Source organism: Dromiciops gliroides, chromosome 2 (assembly GCF_019393635.1).
Source record: "Dromiciops gliroides isolate mDroGli1 chromosome 2, mDroGli1.pri, whole genome shotgun sequence".
Classification (NCBI taxonomy): Eukaryota; Metazoa; Chordata; class Mammalia; order Microbiotheria; family Microbiotheriidae; genus Dromiciops; species Dromiciops gliroides.
This window is the reverse complement of record NC_057862.1, coordinates 252,416,198-252,438,373: the sequence shown is the minus strand read 5'-3', so window position 1 is coordinate 252,438,373 and position 22,176 is coordinate 252,416,198. Positions and strand designations below refer to the sequence as shown.

At 34.8% G+C, this 22,176-nt stretch overlaps 1 protein-coding gene across 1 annotated transcript in view; it reads left to right on the top strand.

Annotated features, from left to right (window-relative positions):
- Positions 1 to 22,176, top strand: part of KCNH5 (potassium voltage-gated channel subfamily H member 5) — a 511,342-nt gene that overhangs the window by 421,407 nt on the left and 67,759 nt on the right. Inside the window, exon 10 of the mRNA XM_043987371.1 lies at positions 13,804 to 14,000. Within this exon, the coding sequence (XP_043843306.1) occupies positions 13,804 to 14,000 (197 nt within the window). The remainder of the gene's footprint in view (positions 1 to 13,803; positions 14,001 to 22,176) is intronic.

Sequence of the window (22,176 nt, the reverse complement as noted above, 5' to 3'; positions counted from 1 at the left end):
TCTTTTTTGTGTGGAGGTTCCATGCATATGAGGTATACTCCTTTCTCTATCCAGCCAATGTTCTCTGAAGGGCTATCATACCTACTATTCTAGTCTTTGTAAATTCTTTCTTTTTATTTGTTTGTTTTATTTATCTAGATCTGAGTGGACTAAGTTGAAGTTTTTCACTAATATAGTTTTACTGCCTATTTCTTCCTTTAATGGATACTATACCATTTAGCAAATTTATGTTCAATATTTATATGAATTCTTTTGCTATGGTATCTTTTGGCAAGATATATTTTCCCTGATTATCTCTTTTAATTTTGTTTATTTTTTATTTTGCTTTGTCTGAGATTATAATTATTATCCCCTCTTTTTTTTACTTTAGCTGAAGCATAATAGATTCTGCTTGGACCCTTTAATGCCATGTGTATATTTTTGTTTCAACTGTGTTTCTTAAAAACTATGTATTATTGGACTCTATATTTTGTGGATGAGTTCATCACATTCAAAGTTATGATTGCTAACTATTTATCACTATTCTATTCTCTTATATTTATCCCTATCCTTCTCTGTTTTACCCTTTCCCCTTCTTAAGACCACTGCCACCCTTAATCTAGCCTCTTATTTACCACTCCCCTTATTTTAATTCCCTTCCCTCCTACTTCCCTGTTGGGTAAGATGAATTTCTATACCCGACTGCCTGTATATGTGGATTCTTTCCTTCTTGAAACAGTTCATATGACAGTAAGGTTCAAGTGTTGATTACAATTCTCATCCCTGTTCTCTCTATTTTATAAACTCTTCCTTGTGTGCACTACTTTTTGTGATGTTTAAAATCTAAACGTGTGGTTGCCTTAAATTAGAAGCTTTAGCACCAGTCTTTGTGCATTAAGCATTTATTAAAGCATACTAGGTATTCACGTGGAATTCAGAAAGTTAAGAAAAGGCCTATCTAGCCTAGAGTTCCAGCCTGGTCTGGTTCTTCCTCAAGTCCTCCACCATGAGCCTGCTTCAACCACAAACTCCCTTCAAACTGAGTGTGGAAGCTTTTTATAGGTCTGGAGAAGTGATGATCCTTACACACTGCTCAAGTTGATAGGTAGGCACATCCAAATTCATTGGTTCACTGGACTTGAAGGTGGTCTTAAATTGAGTTCAAAGTCCTTAGCATCTGAGAACAATACATTCTTAAGGGCTAGCCAGGTGTGGTTACAATCTAATTAACTTGAAGAAGGCTAATCAGCAGTCAATCACTCTCACTTAATTCAGTCAGTTTAGATTAATCTCCAGGTTGGCCTTTGAGTATCTGCCAAATCCCATTATTTTCTCACATTATATTAAATTGTTTTCATTTTTTCTCCCTTACCCTCACTCCCAGTGCATTTCTTTTTCCCATCCTTTCATTTGTCTTTTCACCTCATCTGAGCATAATTGTTTCACAACCAATCCTTTGCCTAATTAGCATGGTGATTATAAGGTTTCCGGGGTTTACATCTTGTCTTCTACTAATATAAGAATGTAAATATGCTATACTTATTTATACCCTTACATTATCTTACTCAAATTTACCTTTTTAATACTTCTCTTGAGTCTTGTGTTTGAATGCTCTCTATTTCATTGAATGTCTATTTATTTAATCCCTCTTTTTCAGGTATTTATCCTTGTTTGGGATCCTAGCTCTTTTACATCTGGAATGTCATGTTCCAAACCCTCTAATCCTTTAAAGTATAGCTGCTAACCCTTGAGCAGTCCTCATTGTAACTCTACAGTACTTGAATTCTTTCTGGCTGCTTGAAGTTTTTTTTTTCCCTTAATGTAAGAGTTCTGCATTTTGGTTTTAATAATCCTGAGAGTTTTCATTTTGCAATTTCTTTTAGGAGATGACCAATGAATTCTTTCAATTTCAACATTCCTCTCTGGTTTTAAGATGGCTGGGCAGTTTTCCTTTATAATTTAAAAAAGCATTTCCAGGCTGTTTTTCTGTGTGTTCATGGCTTTCAGGCACTCCAATGATTCTTAAATTAGCACGACTCAATATTTTTTTCTATTTGATATTTTGCATTTTCTTTTTTCCTGTCTTTTGACTGTTTTATTATTTCTTAATATTTTATAGAGTAATTAGCTTCCATTTAGCCAATTCTAATTTTTAAGGAGTTATTTTCTTCACTGATGTTTTGTACCTCTTCTACCAAGTTATTAATTCTCTTTTAATAATTTTCTTAGTTAATTCTGTTATTTCCTTCCTTTTTAACTGTTTTCTCTACTGCTTTTATTCAGTCTACAAATTAATTTTTTGCTCATTTTCATCTCTTTATCTCTTGCTTTAATTCTCAAAGAGTACATATTTTTCTTGTGTCCAATCTGCATTTTTATTTAAATATTTTCCATGATGTTCTCAAATGATTTTCATCTGTGTTTTCTTAAGCTCCCCTGTCACCATATTAGGTATTTGTGATTAGGTTCTTTTTTTGTTTGTTCATTCATTGTTCCAACCTATTTATTTCAACTTTATGTTAGTTTTGGGCTCTGTCCACTTCTGAAAGTGATGTCTGGCCTGAACTTCTGTCTTTTTTTTACCCTTCTGATATTTTCATAGCTCAGATGGGGTTAGTTGCAAAATTTTGGTGCTTCTGAAGTTGTGTGAACCAGAGAGAGGTTTACTGTCCTCCTAGTCAGGGTTCTACAAATTCCTGACCCAAGTTTGGGCATGTTGGATTATCTGTGCTTGAATTTCAGTATATTGCTTTTAAACTGAGTCATTCTTAGTCCATTGGGAGGTTCTGAGGGTTCAGAGAGATGGAACTGCTGGCTCAACCTTGGTTTTGGATTTTGGCTTAATTATTTCACTGAAGGCTAATGTGCATGACTGAAGGTTAGAACAGAGTCCCCACTTTACTCTTGGGTTCAGAGACACACAGCCAAATTTTTGGAACTTGTTCCTTGATTTGTACATAACTTGGGCCCTTCTTACTCATATCCAATCCTCTGCACTCTAGAACTACAATCTAGAACTTGGTAACTGGTTACTGACACTTGTTCCTTCTCTCATAATTGGTTAAGGAATCCCTTGGGTTTCTTTCTGCCCCAGTGCTTCTAGCCCTGATATTCCATCTTTTTTTTGGGGGGGGTACAGTGAGGGTTAAATGAGTTGCCTAGGGTCACACAGCTATTAAGTGTCAAGTGTCTGAGGCAGGATTTGAACTCAGATCCTCCTGAATCCAGGGCTGGTGCTTTATCCATTTCACCACCTAGCTGCCCCCACTGATGTTCAATCTTTACCATCTATTTGCCATCCCTTGGTGCTAAAATATTCCTGCTGATTCTGCTACCCCTATGATGGGTTGGTGAGCCTCTCCCCAGTGTCTATAGACCTCTCTAGCTTAGGTGACATGGGGTGGAAAATTGACTCACAGTAACTTTTCCTTAGCTTTCTCAACTAGAATTTGTTCTAAGATGTTTTTTAGGTTATTGTGGAGGATGTATGCTAGGATGTATGTGGAGGATGTATGCTAGGAAAAAATACTGACTCTCATTCCATCATCTTGACTTTGCTCTCTTGTTATAGGGTTTCTCCATGGTCACATAAATAATTAGAATCTTGATGAGAAAGATAGTTTACTGATTCCAAACATACTTTTGCTTTTATCTTCTGATGATGCCTCTTTACTTCAATCCATTTCTTTCTCAGGTTTAAAATATATATATAAGGATATGGTAAGCATTTAGATTTTATTAATTGTAGAAAAGAAAAAATGAGTGGTTTCTCTGATTAAGATCAATATGATTATTTTATCAAATTCTTAGTGAGTACAGCTAGGTAGCACAGTGAATAGAGTATGGGTCCCCGAATCAAAAAGATCTGAATTAAAATCTGGTCTTAGACAATTACTAACGGTGTGACCTTGGGCAAGTCAATTACTCTCTGTTTGCTTTAACTATAAAAACTGAATTTCCTCAAGTATAAAACAGGGATAGTAATAATACCTGCTTTTCAAGTCTGTTGTGGAGATCCAATGAGGCAATATTTGTAAAGTACTTAGTGGAGTACCTGCCACATAGTAGATGCTCAATAGATACTTCTTACCATTATTGTTGTTTTTATTATGGTTATCATCATTATTATTACTCTATATGCTGATAGCACATAGCTACTGTAAGATGTTTTGAGTATTTTCCCTCTAGATCTATGATTTCATGAGCATAAGGATCTTTTAGTAGAATAACTCTCTTTAATAGATAGGCAACTATTCTGCTTTTTATAATCTTAGTTGACTAGGAAACTGAGTGGTTTAGTGACCTCCCTAGGGTTACATAGTCAATATATGTCAAAAATGTTTTTTAAGCATAGAACTTTGAGATTCTGAGGCCTCCTTCCACCTATTATATCAAGATGTCTCTCTTGGGTAATCAAAACCATAAAATTACTGCTCCAACCTTTGTACAATGTATTCTCTAGTGAGAGACTAAAACAGCAAGCCTTTTAATTGGATCGTATGATCAAAATAAATGAGATGGGAAAACCATTATACACAAAGGGTGCCTGTTTCCTATGGATTCCCATGCTTAGACACAGTCCTGGATTACCTCCTAGAGTTGTGTCCCTACTTAGAAGATATTGGTTTCTCAGCAGCTGACTGTTTATGCCATGGTTATTATTCATCTTTTTTCCTAAAGTTGCTGCTTTGGGGCTACTGCTTAAAAGTACTACTGTTGTCTGTCCCTAGGTTTATTTTCTGTTAACTGTACTGTTTGAGCTATCTTCAGCTGCTGGTACTCCTTCTTTCTTGAAGGGACTACTAGTAATGATTTTTTCCCAAAACAGACTTATTTCTAAGATTTCTCAATACATTTCTTTTAGAATTTTTTGTTAGCCTGGTCCACAGCTACTTCTAGCAAGTACCCCAAAAACCTCAAGTCAACATATACTGACCAAAAAACCCATGGGGCTAAATCTCTCTGTCCCCTGTGAACCAGGAGGAAGTCAGTTAGATACTCTTGGGCAGCTAGGTGGCACTGTGGATAAAGTGCTAGCCTTGGAGTCAGAAAGACTCATCAGACACTTGGTAGCTGTGTGACCTTAGGAAAGTCACTTAACCCTGTTTGCCTCTGTTTCCTTGTCTATAAAATTAGTTGGAGAAGGAAATGTCAAAGAACTCTAGTATCTTTGCCAAGAAAACCCCAAATGGGGTCACAAAGCATCAGAAATACCTGAAAAACTACTGAACAACAACAAAGTGCCTATATTTCCTTGTCTTTCAAAATCATAGCAGTGTTTGGCAACACTGGAAGAAAGCAAGCAAATGCTTTTCTTTACTCCTGTGTTTACATTCAAATTATATTCCCCTCACCTACTTTGATATGATAGTGATGAAAATGCCATTGTCTTTTATAAATTAATATTGATGGTGTTGAAAATTATACTTATTGAATAATTATGTGCTTATTTTATTAATCTAGTATTGAAGATTCACCTATGAATACATTTAAATGGACATGTATAGTATAAATATTTCTAAGATTGCATGGCTATATAAATATTTACCTACATTTATCCCTCTTCTGCCAACTGAATTCCAACTCACCTAAAGTCTAAATCATGTCATCTCTTGTCAGAGCTCACCATCAGACCTCACATGTAACTTTGTTCAGTTCAATTTAATGAACTTTATTTAAGCACCTGCTATTTTACATGCATTGAACTAATCATTGAAGACATAAAAACAAAAGAGAGCCTGTCCTCAATGGGATTATATTACTATGTTCAAATGATTATCCTAACTGAAGAAATGAAATGAGAGAAATAGGCATAAATAGGATAGAGTACAAACATAGTCTTTTAATATATCTTTCAGTATAAGGGAAACAACAAATACAGTTTCTACATTCATTCACTAACAATTCCTTAATAGGAAATATGGCAACATTCCAAGAATTGATTATGAGTTATCTGGTACTAAGGTAGAGTGACCTTGTGAAAGGAACAGAAAAAAAAAATGGGGAAAAGATGAACAAGAACAAAATAAAGGTAAATGTTTGCATATTTCTTCCTTCTTTTTCTTGCTATGTGGAAGTATTTACTTAGAGCAAAAAGATGGTCAGAGCAAAGAAAGAACAAAGTTCTTATCCCCCAGGATCCCCACCTGATGTAAGGGTCACAGAAAGAACAAAGAAAGAATGTGTAAGTCATAAGGTCCATGAATAGGAGATTAAATTATAGACTCTGACAATAAGAATAAATACAAGGACATGAGGCCTAGATTTGGGCAGTGTAAAGGCAAATGGTGGGTGGGCTTGGTAGGAGATAGGGATAATGGGAGAATACCCAGATCATCTTAGTGTATACAAAACAAACCATAGAAACTAAGGGCCAACTTAAAATGGCAAAGAAAAGAACATTATAAAAGAAATCAGTGCGTGAAAACACAAACAAATGCATTATTATCCTAAATACAAATTGTTAAAAAGCCCCAGATAAAAAAGATATATAGAGAAATGTTAGTTGCACATTTCAAATGAATAGATAAATACAGAGTGAAAATAATAAACTGTAACACAATGTATTCTTCTCCAGGCAATGATAAAATCATAATACATGTTAAAAGAAAAATAAACATTTATATTGTAAGGGCCAAATTTAGTATGGGAAGAGTTAATTGGGTGGCTCGCCTTAATATTGCAGTAAGAAAAGAAACAGCTTCTTTCAAAAACAAAACAGGTTTATTAATGGGAACAAATTTAAAACAATATCTGCATCACACAAGTGAGATTAATAGAATTATAAACAATGTATAAATCTCTGGGATAAAAAGGCCCCAGGCACCCAAACCTGCCTCCAGCCCAGCTAGCTCAAAAAAGCTTGCTTTAGGGGGCAGCTAGATGGTGCAGTGGATAGAGCACTGGCCCTGAAGTCAGGAGTACCTGAGTTCAAATCCGGCCTCAGACACTTAACACTTACTAGCTGTGTGACTCTGGGCAAGTCACTTAACCCCAATTGCCTCACTAAAAAAAAAAAAAAAAAAGCTTGCTTTGACTCAAAAACAAAACAAACTCACCACACCTGAAATCTGAAGCTTTAACGAGAATCAGCTGTGCAATCTCTTCTGTTTTGTATGAAGGTCAAACATCAGCAGGTCCTCTAAAATGTCTGCCTTCCTTCCCAGTTTAGCTCAGAACCCTCTCTAACTAACTGCCTTTTCACTGAATCTCTAACCCCTCTAACTGAATCTCAACTGTATCTAACTGACATTTCCACAGGAAGGGGAGGGGCAGTACCTAGCCATGCTGAGTCTCTGATTGGCTCAGCATACCCACATGGGTTGTACCCATTATAATCTAGCCAGACCCACCTGGGTGTGGGAAAGCTATTAGAGGAAGGCTAGTTACTTAGTTTCAATAAATGTTCCCTGTGGTCAGAGTTCCTCTTGTTTGTTCAATTATCTCTCAAAGTACACACCTAGCCTCTCTTAGGCTTTTCAGCTTACATTTTTTCAGTCTGACCATAATAAAACAAAGATAGGGTTATGAAAACCCCAAATCACAATTAATTCCTTACAATATGCTTACATCAGTGAAATCACAGGTCAAAAGACAAAAAATAAAAACAAAAAATCAGGAAAACAACATTAAATTTTTAAAAGCACTATGGCCAATAAAAATATTGATATACATATATAAAATTATTAAACATATACACAAATAACAGAACATCTAAATTCTTCAAGAACAGGAAGAAATTTTTCTAAAAACCTGTTAAAAAACAATAGTTGTAGAAGTATTTAATATTCTTCACTTGGAGCTGAATAGATTCAAAAGAATCACAAAAAAATAAACACAGAGAGATTAAACAGAATGTCAGAAAAAGATAGGTAGTGATTTTTTAATGCAAATAATAAAAAAATATATATATGCTTTTGTACCTTTGCATATTGAACACATTCTAGGCATTAAAATTAATTAATTGGTATACAAAGGCAGGCATAATAAACACATTTTTAATGGACCATAAAACAGTAAAAATAATTAGGAAAGGAAATGAGTAAAAACCTGTGAGTAAAGAGAGGATGAATACTCATGCTGAGTGATGAATAGATCAAAGAGCAAAGGATAGGAAATATGAATATATTATAAAGTGACAATAATGAGACAATAAATTAAAATTTATAGGATGTAACTAAATGGTAATAAGGAAGAAAATATTATCTCTGAAAACATTAACAACTATAGCAAAAGAGGAAACATTAAGAATTATAAAGAAAGGATCAGAGGCAAATTTTAAAAGTAAAAAGTAAATAAATGATCAATTCAGACAAGTAAAAGAAGAAATTTTAGTAATCACATGAGAAATTAAACAAAATAAAAAGACTATAAAAATTGACATACTTGGGGCAGCTAGATGGCACAGTGGTTAAAGCGCTGGCCCTGGATTCAGGAGTGCCTGAGTTCAAATCCAGCCTCAGACACTTAACACTTACTAGCTGTGTGACCCTGGGCAAGTCACTTAACCCCCATTGCCCCACAAAAAAAAACCAAAAAAACCAAAAACAAAACAAAAAAAAATTGACATACTTCAAAGCTGATTTTAAATAAAGATTAATGATTTTAAAACTTTGTTTCCCTGGTTGAAAAAGGGAAGGGGGATAGAAAATCAAATTACCCACAACAGAGATAAAATAAAGACAATAACCAAGAATTACTACATACAACATATGCCAGCAAAACCAAAAATTCAAATCTGTAAAATATGGAACACCAAAATTAAACAGAAAAGAAATATAGATTTTAAATAATTGAACATCACAAAAAGAAATTGAATAAACCAGACCTTGCTGGAATGGCTGCTCTATTTCTGAGATTCTGAACTTGTTTGCTATTTTATGCCAAGTCCACATGATATGATCAAGTATCTTCAATTGATTCAAATATATATTTTGGACAACTTCTATTTCATTCAATGCTTTCAAGGATTTCTATACTGATCAGTGACTTCAAATCTAGTATAAAGTATTTGATTAACTGATTGAGAGAGTTATCTCAACCCTGCTCATCATATCTCATTTATGCTTCTTATTTATCAAAGGACTCAATGGAGGTGTTCTCAGATGACAAACATATCAGGGCTAAGTGGCAGTGTTTAGAATTATTTATTTGGTATCTCTACTTTTATAAATGGGGTTTGTCCTAGGGTAAAGATAAGTTAATTTCCATTTAATTCTGAGATAGTATTTGCTAATAACTATTGAACTATACTGTGGATTTTAAGATGGGGAGGACTAAGAGAGAGAAGCATCAAGAAGAGACCAAGAAGAGAGCATCAAGACATGTAGCCCATGATTTAACCATGGCCCTATATTAATGCTCTCTTGTTCACACTGGAGGCACAGACAAAGGCTTCATTGAAAAGAAACAAACATTAATCTAGTAAAATAAAACTTTTCCCTCTGTCAACCCCTTTTAACTTGTGATTGCATATATATATATATCAGAGACCTGTTGAAGACCCTTTCTCAACCAATGTGGACTGGCAACCACTCTGAAGCTTTATAGTTTCAGAAAGTTGTCTAGAGGATTGAGAAATCAAGTGGGTTGTTGCTGGTCCCAGATACAGAGGAAATAAAAAGTGGGGCTTGAACACAGGTCTTCCTGAAGCCAATTTAACAAACATCTATCAAATTATTACTATGTGCCAAACACTGTACTAAATACCAAGGACATAAATACAAGCAGAAAAAAAAAAAGCTGCCTGCCCTCAAAGAGCTTATATTCCAATGGGAGAAGGCAATATATAAAAGGAAGCCAAAAGGGGAAAGAGGGAAAGCAATGAAGGTACTGAGGTTGGGAGCATTGTGAAGAAAATTCGGGACAGTCAGAAGTGTACCCTGGAGAGGAATAAAGATATAACTGGCCTTGACATCCTGCTTAAAATGAAGCTTCATGGGGGGCGGGGGGTGCAGCCTGGTGGTGCAGTGGTTAAAGCACCAGTCCTGGATTCACGAGGACCTGAGTTCAAATTAAGTCCGAGACACTTGATTGACACTTACTAGCTGTGTAACCTTGGGCAAGTCACTTAACCCTCATTGCCCAACAAAAAATAAATGAATGAATGAACAAGCAAATAAATAAATAATAAATTAATGAATGAATAAAAATGAAGGTTCTGCAAAGAATAAGCCCATCAGATGGAGAGGAGCAAAGGGTACTCACACCAAGGTGAAGACCAGGGGTTAGTGAGCTTCCAGGGTGAAGAGGTTTCTGGGACATTGTAGAGAAATTCCTGGAGTGCCAGAAGTGCAACCTAGAATGGAATGATTTTGAGGACAGCTCACCATTGATTAATCCATGCTGCTTCATAGGAGAGGAACAGTACAAAGTAAAGTACTTTGAGATTCTCAAGTAAACATTTTTTGATTCAATATAACATAAAGATTACAAATCACTCATCCTATCCTAAATATATTTCAAATATTTTAGCAATTATACATTATCAAAAACTGAATTTAAAAATAAGAAGTTGCTCATTCCTTTAATTATTGCTATAGAAAATTTTGAAAGAAAAAAAATACATGCAAAGGGAAAGTCCCACTTCAGCTTTCTAATATCTCATGAAGTATCACCATTAAATTTCACTGAAGTTGTCAAAGGAAATTATATTGCTTAAAAATAAGTTCCCTAGGGGGCAGCTAGGTGGCACAGTAGATAGAGCACCGGCCCTGGAGTCAGGAGTACCTGAGTTCAAATCCGGCCTCAGACACTTAACACTTACTAGCTGTGTGACCCTGGGCAAGTCACTTAACCCCAATTGCCTCACTAAAAAAAAAAAAAGTTCCCTAGGAGCAGCTAAGTGGCGCAGTGGATAGAGCACTGGCCCTGGACTCAGGAGGACCTGAGTTCAAATCCAGCCTCAGATACTTTACACTACCTGTATGACCCTGGGAAAGTCACTTAACCCCAACTGCCGTACCAAAAAAAAAAAAAAAAGGAAAAGAAAAAGAAAAGAAAAGAAGTTACCTATATTAGAGCAGAACTAGAATTTTATTGTTTGTACTGTTAGTACTATTGCAGTTTAAGGCAGGTAGGTGACACAGTGGATAGAATACTGGACCTAAAATAAGAATACCTAGAGTTCAATACAGTCTTACTATCTTGTCTGGCCTTGGCTATATACCTTAACCTCTATCTGCCTTAATTTCCTCATCTGTAAAATGAGAATAATAATAACACCTACCTCCATGAGTTATTGTTAGCATAAAATGACAATATTTGTAAATTGCCTTGCAAACCTTAAAGCTCTATATAAATTCTAACTATTATTAGTGGCATTTTGATACTAAAATTTTAGTTTTATTCTACAGAACTAAAGAAAACATACATATAAAAACAGTATTTGAGAAAAGGAAGAGTTTCTTATACTGAAAAATTCTTCAAAGACTATGATTTCATCAGTAGGTATATACCCGCCATTGATGCAAAACATAAATGTGTCCATGCCCTAATAGATAATATAATGAGTTGCAAAGACTGAAAAACAACATTCTTCCCTAGTGGCTAAACTTCACATGATGAGCCTTCTAAATTTAGCTTGGCTAGTCCTTAGAAGATAGACCTACTGTATGAAACTTGAGTTCCTACTTGAAGTCTTTCTAGTTTATTAGAACCTAGCACCAAGCATTCCCCCATCATAGTCTTCAGAAACCCATGATGAAGCTACTGAAAGTAGAACTTTCAGTGGAAAAAGTTATTTCTAACTAAATAATTCAAACAAAATTTGGAGTTTTATAAATTTGACAGAGATGATGATTGCAATTTTGGAACAGATTGATTTAATATTTTGGTGATATATTTGCTTTGGTTTGGGTCACTGCATATATAGGGTATAGAGGGAAAGGTAATGCTAAGTGAAGTGTTTTTTTTAAGAAAATAGAATGGACTAAATTATACATGAATGAGGACAGAAAGAAAAGAACCAATGGAGTGGAAGAGAATGAAATCATTGGGAAGGAGATGTTGAGCATGGAAACACGGATCCTAGAGAGACAAGAACGTGAGGCATCTGGAGTAAAAGTGAAAGAATTATTCCTAGAGAGGAAGAGGAATGATTCCTTCTCAGGACATTTATTTGTATTGGATGAAAATGAGTGATGCTTTACTACTTATCACCTGTGTGACGTTAACTTCCCTAGGCCCCAGTTTCTCACCTATAAAATTGAGGCAGTTGGACAAGATACCCTCTAAAGTCTCTTCTAACTATAAATGTATGACTATTATTTTATCAATGTGAGTACTTCCTCCACTGGTAGGGACCACAACCTCTCCATATCTTTTTATCCTCTGCAATCCTTATCCAAGTATCCACTCACTCCCAGATAACATATAACACATTATTCACGGCCTTCTCTATGCCTTTTAATATATTACGAATAAAAGTTCATAATGGAGGCTGTTGTCCCTCATTCTCACTTCATGATTGGCCTGCCTTCTTTTTGGCTCATGCATGTCAGTGGCTTTTATATCACTTCCTAGACTCACATCATGAATCATAATATGCTGTGGTCTACTTACACCTGTCATGTGTTTGCTCTGAATAATGGTAACTAGTTCCACCATAAGCAAATGGTCTACCCATTTTTGTCCAGTTCAAATGTTAGCTCTTTCATGTCTGGTCACTATCCACAAATGAATTTACACTTCCTAGAGTAAGGAAGACTCATTTTCCTGAGTTCAACCTGCCCTCAGACACTTACTAACTGTGTGACCCTGCACAAATCACTTAAGCCTGTTTGCCTCAGTTTCTTTATCTATAAAATGAACTGGAGTAGGAAATGGCAAACCACTCCAGTACCTTGCCAAGAAATTGCAAAGGATTCCAAATGGCATCATAAAGAGTTGGACGCAACTGAACAACAAAATGTTGGATCAATTATCTGCTTTAATTGCTTACAATTATAAGCATAAAAATATTGTGTATCTGTTAAACAAGATATAGATGTATTCATTAGCATCTCCATCAATACTTAAGGATAGAATTTATCAACTAGTCAGTTTATTTGTTTTGTTGTTTTTTTTGTTTTGTTTTGTGGGGCAATGAGGGTTACATGACTTGCCTAGGGTCACACAGCTAGTGTCAAGTGTCTGAGGCTGGATTTGAACTCAGGTCCTCCTGAATCCAAGGCCAGTGCTTTATCCACTGTGCCACCTAGCTGCCCCTATCAACTAGCCAGTTTAAAAACAAAGTAGCTCTCTGGTACTACCCTATTTATTTAAATTTTGTCTTTGTATCTTCAATATCTAGTACAATGCCTCTTTCATTTGGAGATCCAAACCTGTGACTCAGAATAGAGTAGGAAACTTGCCTGCCCTTCCACCCTCCAAAAATAAATGAAGATTGAAAATTATAATTTATACTCTAAAAAATTTCCCTGGTGCACTGTGGTTAAATGACTTGCCCAGGGTAACATAGCCTGTGTGTCAAATAAAACATTAGAAACTAGATCTTTTTGAGTTTAAGGCCAACACTATAATCTATTATGCAACATTTCCCTGGGCAGAATTTAAATGTTCAGAGTAGGTTGAAAAAATTCCAAGTTGATAAAAGTGTCAATTATCTGGTAAAACATGTATTTTAAATTTTTTTCTGTGGATTTTCTTGTCAAATATTGATGGTTCTTCTTGGTTTTATGTTTAAATAGCATAAAGATGTATATCTAAATATAGCATGCTTTCAGCCTCTAAATTTCCTTTGAAGGCAAAAAAATAAAAGATTATTAGGACATAGATGGCTGTAGACATGGGTTACTTTAATAAATCTTTTTTGGTGTTCTTTAGGGAAAGGTGATGTGTTTGGAGATATCTTCTGGAAGGAAACCACCCTTGCCCATGCTTGTGCCAATGTCCGGGCACTGACATACTGTGACTTACACATCATCAAGAGGGAAGCCTTGCTCAAAGTCCTGGACTTCTACACAGCTTTTGCGAACTCCTTCTCAAGGAACCTTACTCTCACTTGCAATCTAAGGAAAAGGGTATGTTATTCTGGCATTGTATTCATCATGCTAGTAATAATGTTAATCACCTGTCACAACATATAAGGAATTTGATTTAGATTTGTAGAGCTATATCGAAACATAAAATGATGTCACTTCATGCTTCCTTTTTCATTTTTAGGGGGAAAATGGTAAGGAAGATTTACTACTATAGGGGCAGCTAGGTGGCACAGTGGATAGAGCACCGGCCCTGGATTCAGGAGGACCTGAGTTCAAATCCGGCCTCAGACACTTAACACTTACTAGCTGTGTGACTCTGGGCAAGTCACTTAACCCCAATTGCCTCACCAAAAAAAAAAAAAAAAAAAAGCAAGATCTACTATATATTATTTTTAAAATGAATCTTTATGGTCTTCTGAGATAATCAAGTTATAAAAAACTAAGTCAGAGAATAAATTAATGGACTGTATTAAAATGAATAATTTCCTTAAAATGTTTTTAGTGTCAAAATATAATTAACTGAAAATCAATGTCTTACATTTTCACTTTCTATACATATTTGCTTTTTAATGGGAAGGTTAATAAAGCTTGCTGAATACTTGACATTCCTGGCTTTCTCTAAACCCTTCTGCTCATTTTATAATCAATTCAAAGAGCATATTATCCTTTAGTCCTTTAAAAGAACAGTTCATCTCAAAAATTAATTAGCCATATGGACATATCTTGCAAGTACTATAGGTTTAGGGAAGCTGTAATTTGTATTGTAGCTAAGGGCTTAGTCTTCATTACCTCTGTCTCCATCACCTCTGTCTCTTATTGAAGGATGTGACAGAAATTTGATTTATATGAAGGGATCTCCCAGTTCTGACTGATAGCCTATAGGACAGTGCTGATGACTCTTTTATGGCTAATAATGAAATACATTTTTGGATAACTGCACCTAAGGAATTTCATCAGAAATTATTGCCTCTCCTATGAAGCATTTTGAAACAGCTAAAACAAGTTCAGAAGCAGCATGGCTCAGTGGAGAAAGGATTGGCCTTAGAGACAAGAAGACATATCAAGACCTGCCACTGGCATTGAGTCACCATGGACAAGTCAGTTCTCTAAGTTCAAGATGAGCTGCTGGTACGCATTTAGCAGAAGGAGTTTTCTCACATGGATTTCCCTCAGACACATGAATTATAGTTCCAGTGAAAAAATAAGAACAAAAACTTTCATTGTTTGTTATAAATAGATATAAAATTGATTATAGTAAATAAATTGACAAAGATACTATTACAGAATAAAAGGCCATAAAGGATAATAATATTAATTATTTTTATTTGAAATAATAATGAAAGACTTGTAAATTACCTTTTAAACAGGATTCAATTCTTTTTTTGTGGGGCAGTCGCACAACTAATAAGTGTCAAGTGTCTGAGGCTGGATTTGAACTCAGGTCCTCCTGAATCCAGGGCCGGTACTCTATCCACTGAGCAACCTATTCTATCCTCACAACTTGGGGGGATAGGTCTTATTAATATCTTGATTTTATAAATGAGGAAACTGAACAAATAGAGTTTTAAGTGACTGGCGAAAGATCATACCTAGTAAGTGTGTTAGAGGCTGAATTTAAGCTCAGGTTAGTCTGTCAGTGGGTTTGAAGAAGGAATGAAACATAATTGACTTCTTAAAGTTCCAAGAGAGGAAATGGTGGCTAAGTAGTATGGTTAGTTTAGTAATTTTACACAGTTAAGGAGAAAAGTTTGGAGTTCCTAATTTGCTCAGATATCAATTGGATAGGTGGGAATTGAAATTGATATAATTTCAATTAACCCCAGTGTTTCTATTACAACTGCCATCCATCCCACAATTGTTTGTTTAAGATGTAGAAGCCTGTACTTTATCAAATGATGCTAAAAGCAAAGCCATATGCTAGGTCATTTCCCAAAGAATAGCAAGAGATGTTAATGGTTTCAAATAAGATTAGACACATTGAGAATTCAGAGAGGAAAGGCAAAGGAAGAAAATTACTCCTTGATTTAATATTGATTAAAGTATCCTCAAGATACATAGTCCTGTAGTAAGAGGCTTGAGAGTTTGGAGAAAGGACAAGTACAACAACCTAACCCAGCTTCTTAGGTAAGAGATGGTCATTTAAGTTTTCAAATATATTGTAATTGTCCAGTTAAATCACCATGATGTTAGATATTTTCTGGGTTCCTGAGAAATGTTTACATAGTGTTAAGCTTTAATAAGACATTTATTTAAATATGCACAGACAAATATACACGCATACCCATATACATGTACCCATGCAAACACTTATATACATATACTCCCACATATATATGTATGTATGATATTTGTATGTATGTGTGTAAGATAAGAAAGTTATACAAAAAAATAAACCAGAGGATAAATTAATGGATTGTATTAAAATGGATAATTTCTTAAGATTGTTTTAATGCCAAAAATATCATTAACTTAAAACTCAATGTCTCACATTTTTACTATTTATACATATTTGCTTTTTAATGGGAAAATTAGTAAAGCTTGCTGAATGTTTAACATTCCTGGCTTCCTCATCTATATATCTGTTTATGTCTATGTCTATATCAATGTCTATGTCTATTTCTCTATATCACTACCTATCTATACAGATAGATACAGATATATCTATATACAGATATAGATAGATAGATAGATAGATAGATAGATAGATAGATAGATAGATAGATAGATAGATAGAGATGTTTGAGAAGGGAATGGCAAACCATTCCAGAATCTTTGCCAAGAAATCCCCATGGACAGTATAGGCATGCTATGTTCCAAAGGGTTACAAAGAATTGGATATGACTGAATGATTGAACAACATGCATATATAACACACACATATAAATGTATATATATATATATATATACAAATTTAAATATAACACACATATGTATACATACATACATATATATGTTTATAGACTTTTTTTTCATCAGAAGATGTGGCATAGAAAGTAATGTGGCACATACTTGTTTTCTATGCAAAAAACCCACACAACATAGTAGCTGTTTTTACATAACATTAATATGGGAAAGTACCGTAGAATTTTAAAGCTGGAAGGGACCTTAGGGATCACCTGGTTCTGCCCACACATAAGGAAACTAAGGCCCAGGAAACTTAATAGCAAAACTAGAAAATTCCAGTTTTGGTTCCCACTCTGCAGTCTTTCCCAATGGGGCATCATTCTGGATTTAATAGTCATTTTAGAAAAATGAAACACTTGTTTATGTTTATTTTTAGGCTAATTTGAAATTCAATAAATATTTTTTGAGCACAAGGCACTTTGCTGAGCACAGATGATTAAAAAAAATGTGAAATAGCCCCTGTTCTTTAGGAGTTTACATTCTACAAGAGAGGGTGATACATAAAATGAACTCAAATATAGTACAGAGAAAGTTGAAAAGGGAGAACGTTAAGTAAATATTTGTAATAAACCTATTAAAAGCAAAACATTCTGAATAAATGATAAAGGCTGTAGAATTTGGAACTAGAAATGATGTCAATTAGATTGACCCAGGACCTTCACAAAACTTCACTTCCTAGTGACCTGGTTTTGAAAAGGCCAAGTCAAAGAACTTATTTCAGAGAGAGGCAAATGCAAGCTCATTCAGGATATGAATATAAGATACTGCTTCAGGTCATAAGGTGAAACTACATATACAGTGAATGTGACTGGCAGGCACCTTAGTTACTTGTTCTAAGGGCCCTTAATATAGTAAAGAGCAGGGATTCTTAACGCAGGGGTCTCTGAACTTGGTTTGGTACATGACAATGATGATGATGAAAATAAACTATACTTCAATGTAATTTTATTTCTTTTGTATTCATATTAATTTTAAAATATTATTCTGAGGAGTGCATGGGCTTCATCAGATTTCCAAAAGGGTCCATGAAATCCAAAAAAATTTCCATGCTTTATTTACAATGTTAGATTATTATGTGTCATATTCAAACAACCATGTTTAGCAATAATAGGAAATTAGACATGATATATAATTTTACAGTATGAAAATATTTAATAATATGCCCTTTCATTAATCTCTTTTCACAATGAAATGATCTATTTTAGAAGCTCATATTATTGTATACTAACAATTCTTTTAGAAAACTCCTGTTCATTAAAGCGGCGGGAAGATATTTTATAGGTAATATCACCAAAAGGCATTTTTGATAACTGACTTCTATGTGCTCAAAAAAGAAAACAAAAGCATGTTTCCTTGTGTAGAATGAGACTAGAAAATAACTCCAGAGTTCTTAGAAAGGACGTGATGGAAAGAATTCCATCTTCCTTGTCTGCAGGTATCTATATTTTCTAGGTCCATAACAAGTTGCATCTATATAGAATCATATATGGAAAAAGCTAACGACTTCTGAGCCATAGAAATGTTCTCATGATAAAAGATACCTTCATGGGTAACAGATGAAAATTCTAGGAATCCAACCATCTGCTTAAATCATGCATTTTCTTATAAAATATTATACAGTACTAAAAGAAAATTGGAGCAAGTTTGTGGCATTTTTACTGAGCCTTAACTGTTTCTTTGTCTTTGGCTACACTGAATATGCAGTCTCTTTATAGTCATCATCAATTAATATTTACTGAGTATCCATTGAACCATGTTCTACTTTGCTTGAAGGAGGGAGAAAGGGTTTATACAATAGTAGCTCAAACCTGAACTTATGTGTAGATACTATCCTCTTAATCCTCTCTAATGATGATCAGAATTGGTTGTGCATGCATTTTCTCTCTCATTATAAATTTATTTTGTCTCCTTTCTTTCTCTTTTGCTTTTATTGATGCCTTTTATTTATCATGTCATATTGACTTTTTTTCTTTTCTTTTCTTTTCTTTTCTTTTCTTTTCTTTTTTTGGTGAGGCAATTAGGGTTAAGTGACTTGCCCAGTAAGGACAGATTTAAACTCAGGTCCTCCTGAATCCAGGGTCGGTGCTCTATCCACTGCGCCACCTAGCTGGCCCTGTCACATTCACTTTTGAATATATCCCTCTTCTCCTCCCTTACCCAGTGAGCTTTCCCTTATAAAAAGATTTGAAATGAAGGGGAGGAAATGATAATAACAACACCAACAACAACAGCTTATCTCAACCAGTGGACACAATTACTATGTCTCAAAGTATATGCAAAATTCCATATCCACAGGCCCTTTCTCTGCAATGAAAGGAAGGAGAGGTATTTTCTCAACTCTTCTCCTGAGCCATATTTATTCATTAGTATTGAATAATATTTTATTTATCCTTATGTTTTTGTTTTTATATGCATTATGTTTATTTTCCAGTTTTCCTTTCTTCACTGTATAATTTCATAAAAATAGTTCTCTATTTCTCATAATATTCTTTCATTTGTTATAGAACAGATGAATTCCACTGTATTCATGTAACGTTTTTAGCCATTCCTTACTTGATAGTATCCTATCCTGTTTCTGGTTCTTTGCTATAGCTAAAAGTGTTATATACATATTTTGTTATGCACTAGACTTTTCTTTCTGTCTGACTTCTTTGAGCTATATGCAGAGCGGTACTATATCTCTGGATCAAAGTGTATCAATATTGGGGCAGCTAGGTTGCACAGTAGATATAACACTGGCCCTGGATTCAGGAGGACCTGAGTTCAAGTCTGGCCTCAGACACTTAACACTTACTAGCTGTGTGACCCCAGGCAAGTCACTTAACCCCAATTGCCTCACCAAAAAAAATTTTTTTTAAAAAGTGTATCAATATCTTGATTATATTTTTTAAGCAAAATTCCAAATTGCTTTTGGGAATAATTGAACCAATTCACAATGCTACCGACGGTGTTTTAGTGCACTTTCAACATAATTTCCATGTCTTTTCATCTTTACCAATTTGCTGGATCTAATCTAAACTTCTTTTTTTTTATCAGAATTTGTCTTACTCTTTTTGATGTGGAGCAATGTTTTATATGGTTTTCATATATTTGTGGTCATTTAATATATATCTTGCATATTGAGTCAGGCAGATGGCACAACCTGAACACTAGCCCTGGCATCAGGAAGACATGAGTTCAGATTTAGCCTCAGACATTTTTAACTAGGCATGTGATCCAGAGAAAGCCATTTAACCTCTGCCTCAGTTTTCTCTGTAAAATGTGAAAGATAATAGTACAGTTATCCCTTCCTCATTGAGTGGTTTAAAGATGTGGCACCCCTGTGATTTGGAAAATTTGCCTAAATATTTTTGGTCTCCCTTTGTACCAGAGAAGAAGTCTGAATTTTTCTTTTTCTTTTATGGGGTGTTGATAGTACCTTATAAGTGAGGGCAGCTAGGTGGCGCAGTGGATAGAACACTGGCCCTGGATTCAGGAGGGCCTGAGTTCAAATTTGGCCTCAGACACTTAACACTTACTAGCTGTGTAACCCTGGGCAAGTCACTTAACCCCAATTGCCCAGCAAAAAATTAATTAATTAATTAATAGTACCTTATAAGTTAAGGGTTGGTATTATACAACACTACATAGATATTTTATGCAATTCTGAGTTTCTAGACTTTTTCTGTGTTATCTTCTGGCTTCTGCATGGCATCTGTGGCTTCTGCAAAACTCCCCCCAAATTCCCATTTAATTTCATAAGCCAACTCACCATATATCTGAACCATAATGGGGAATGTTGCAATGTGGAAGGAATAATTATATGTAGCTACCAGGTTTATATATAAGGATCAAATGAGATAATATCTGTAAAATGCTTAGCACAGGACTTGACACACAGTAGGTCCTTAATAAATGCTTGTTCCATTTCTTTCCCCTTATCAGATTTATTTCATGCAAAAATACTTTCCCAGTGTAAATTATTCTTTCTTAGTCTTATTGATTTTCTTTGTGCGAAAGCTATTCAGATTTATGTCATCAAAATTGCCTCTTGTTTTTTGAACTTTATCCCTTGTTTCATTAAGAATTCTCCCCTTAGCCATAGCAATAGAATATACTTCACCCATTTTAATCAAATTAATAAAGAAAATGTAATTGTCAGGTATGATGTTATATGGATGGCTATAGTCTCTGCTACTAGTGGAAGCTATGGTTGATGGAACATTTTGAATTCAGGAGTTCTGAGTTTCAGTAGGAGCCTCAACTTAATGTAACATCAATATGATGATCCTCTGGGAGTTGAGAAGTGGTGGCGTAACCAATCTGCCTAAGGAGTGGTTAACCAGTCAAGTTAGAAATTTGTCAGGTCAAAGCTTCTGGGCCATTCTAAGTGGGACAAGGTTCATGAGTGATCACCACACTTCTAGCCTGAGTGGGTTAGATAGGCAGACGCAGTTTCTTTAAGAAATAATCATAAAAACCTATTTTTAATCACTTGAAACTTTTTTGATTTATGGTCTAAGAAGCTGCTCTTCTATTTTTCATTCCCAAACTGATTTCCAGTTTTCTCATCAGTAATTATAAACTGGAGAATATTCCAAACCACTTTATGTTCTGTAGTTTATAAAACACAGAAATATTAACTTTGATTTTTTTTTTGGTTCTTCTTAATCCAATCAGTTCCATTTTGTTCTACTCTACTCTATCAAATTATAAGAATTCATAAAGCAGGGGCAGCTAGATGGTACAGTGGATAGAGCACCAGTTCTGGATTCAGGAGGACCTGAGTTCAAATCCAGCCTCAGATACTTGAAACATTAGCTGTGTGACCCTGGGAAAGTTACATAACCCCAGTTGCCTCACCATAATAAATAAATAAATAAATGAACAAACAAACAAACAAACAAACAAACAAATAAATAAATAAATAAATAAATAAAAAGAATTAATAAAGTACTATGTGCTAAGGCACTATTCATTCTAGTGTGAGAAATGATTCATTTGGACCCCTACAATCAATATTATTATTCCAATCAATATTAATCAGTTTGATATTTTACATAAATCATATAGGGATAATTAGATAAGCTGGCTTCTTATAGTAGGCCTGTATAGTAGGTGTCAAACTTTAACGTAATGTTCACTACTTTTATGAAGCTTACGTGCACAATGCTAAGAAAGATTCACTTTTGCTCAAATTCCATGTCCAAACCCAGCGAGGTGGTATGAATTGATTCTTTGGAAACTCTCCCACCTTATTTTTGTACCTCCAGAACACCCTCTCTTGACAAATGTGAGTAGGTAACCACTTTATGATCACTTAATAGGGATT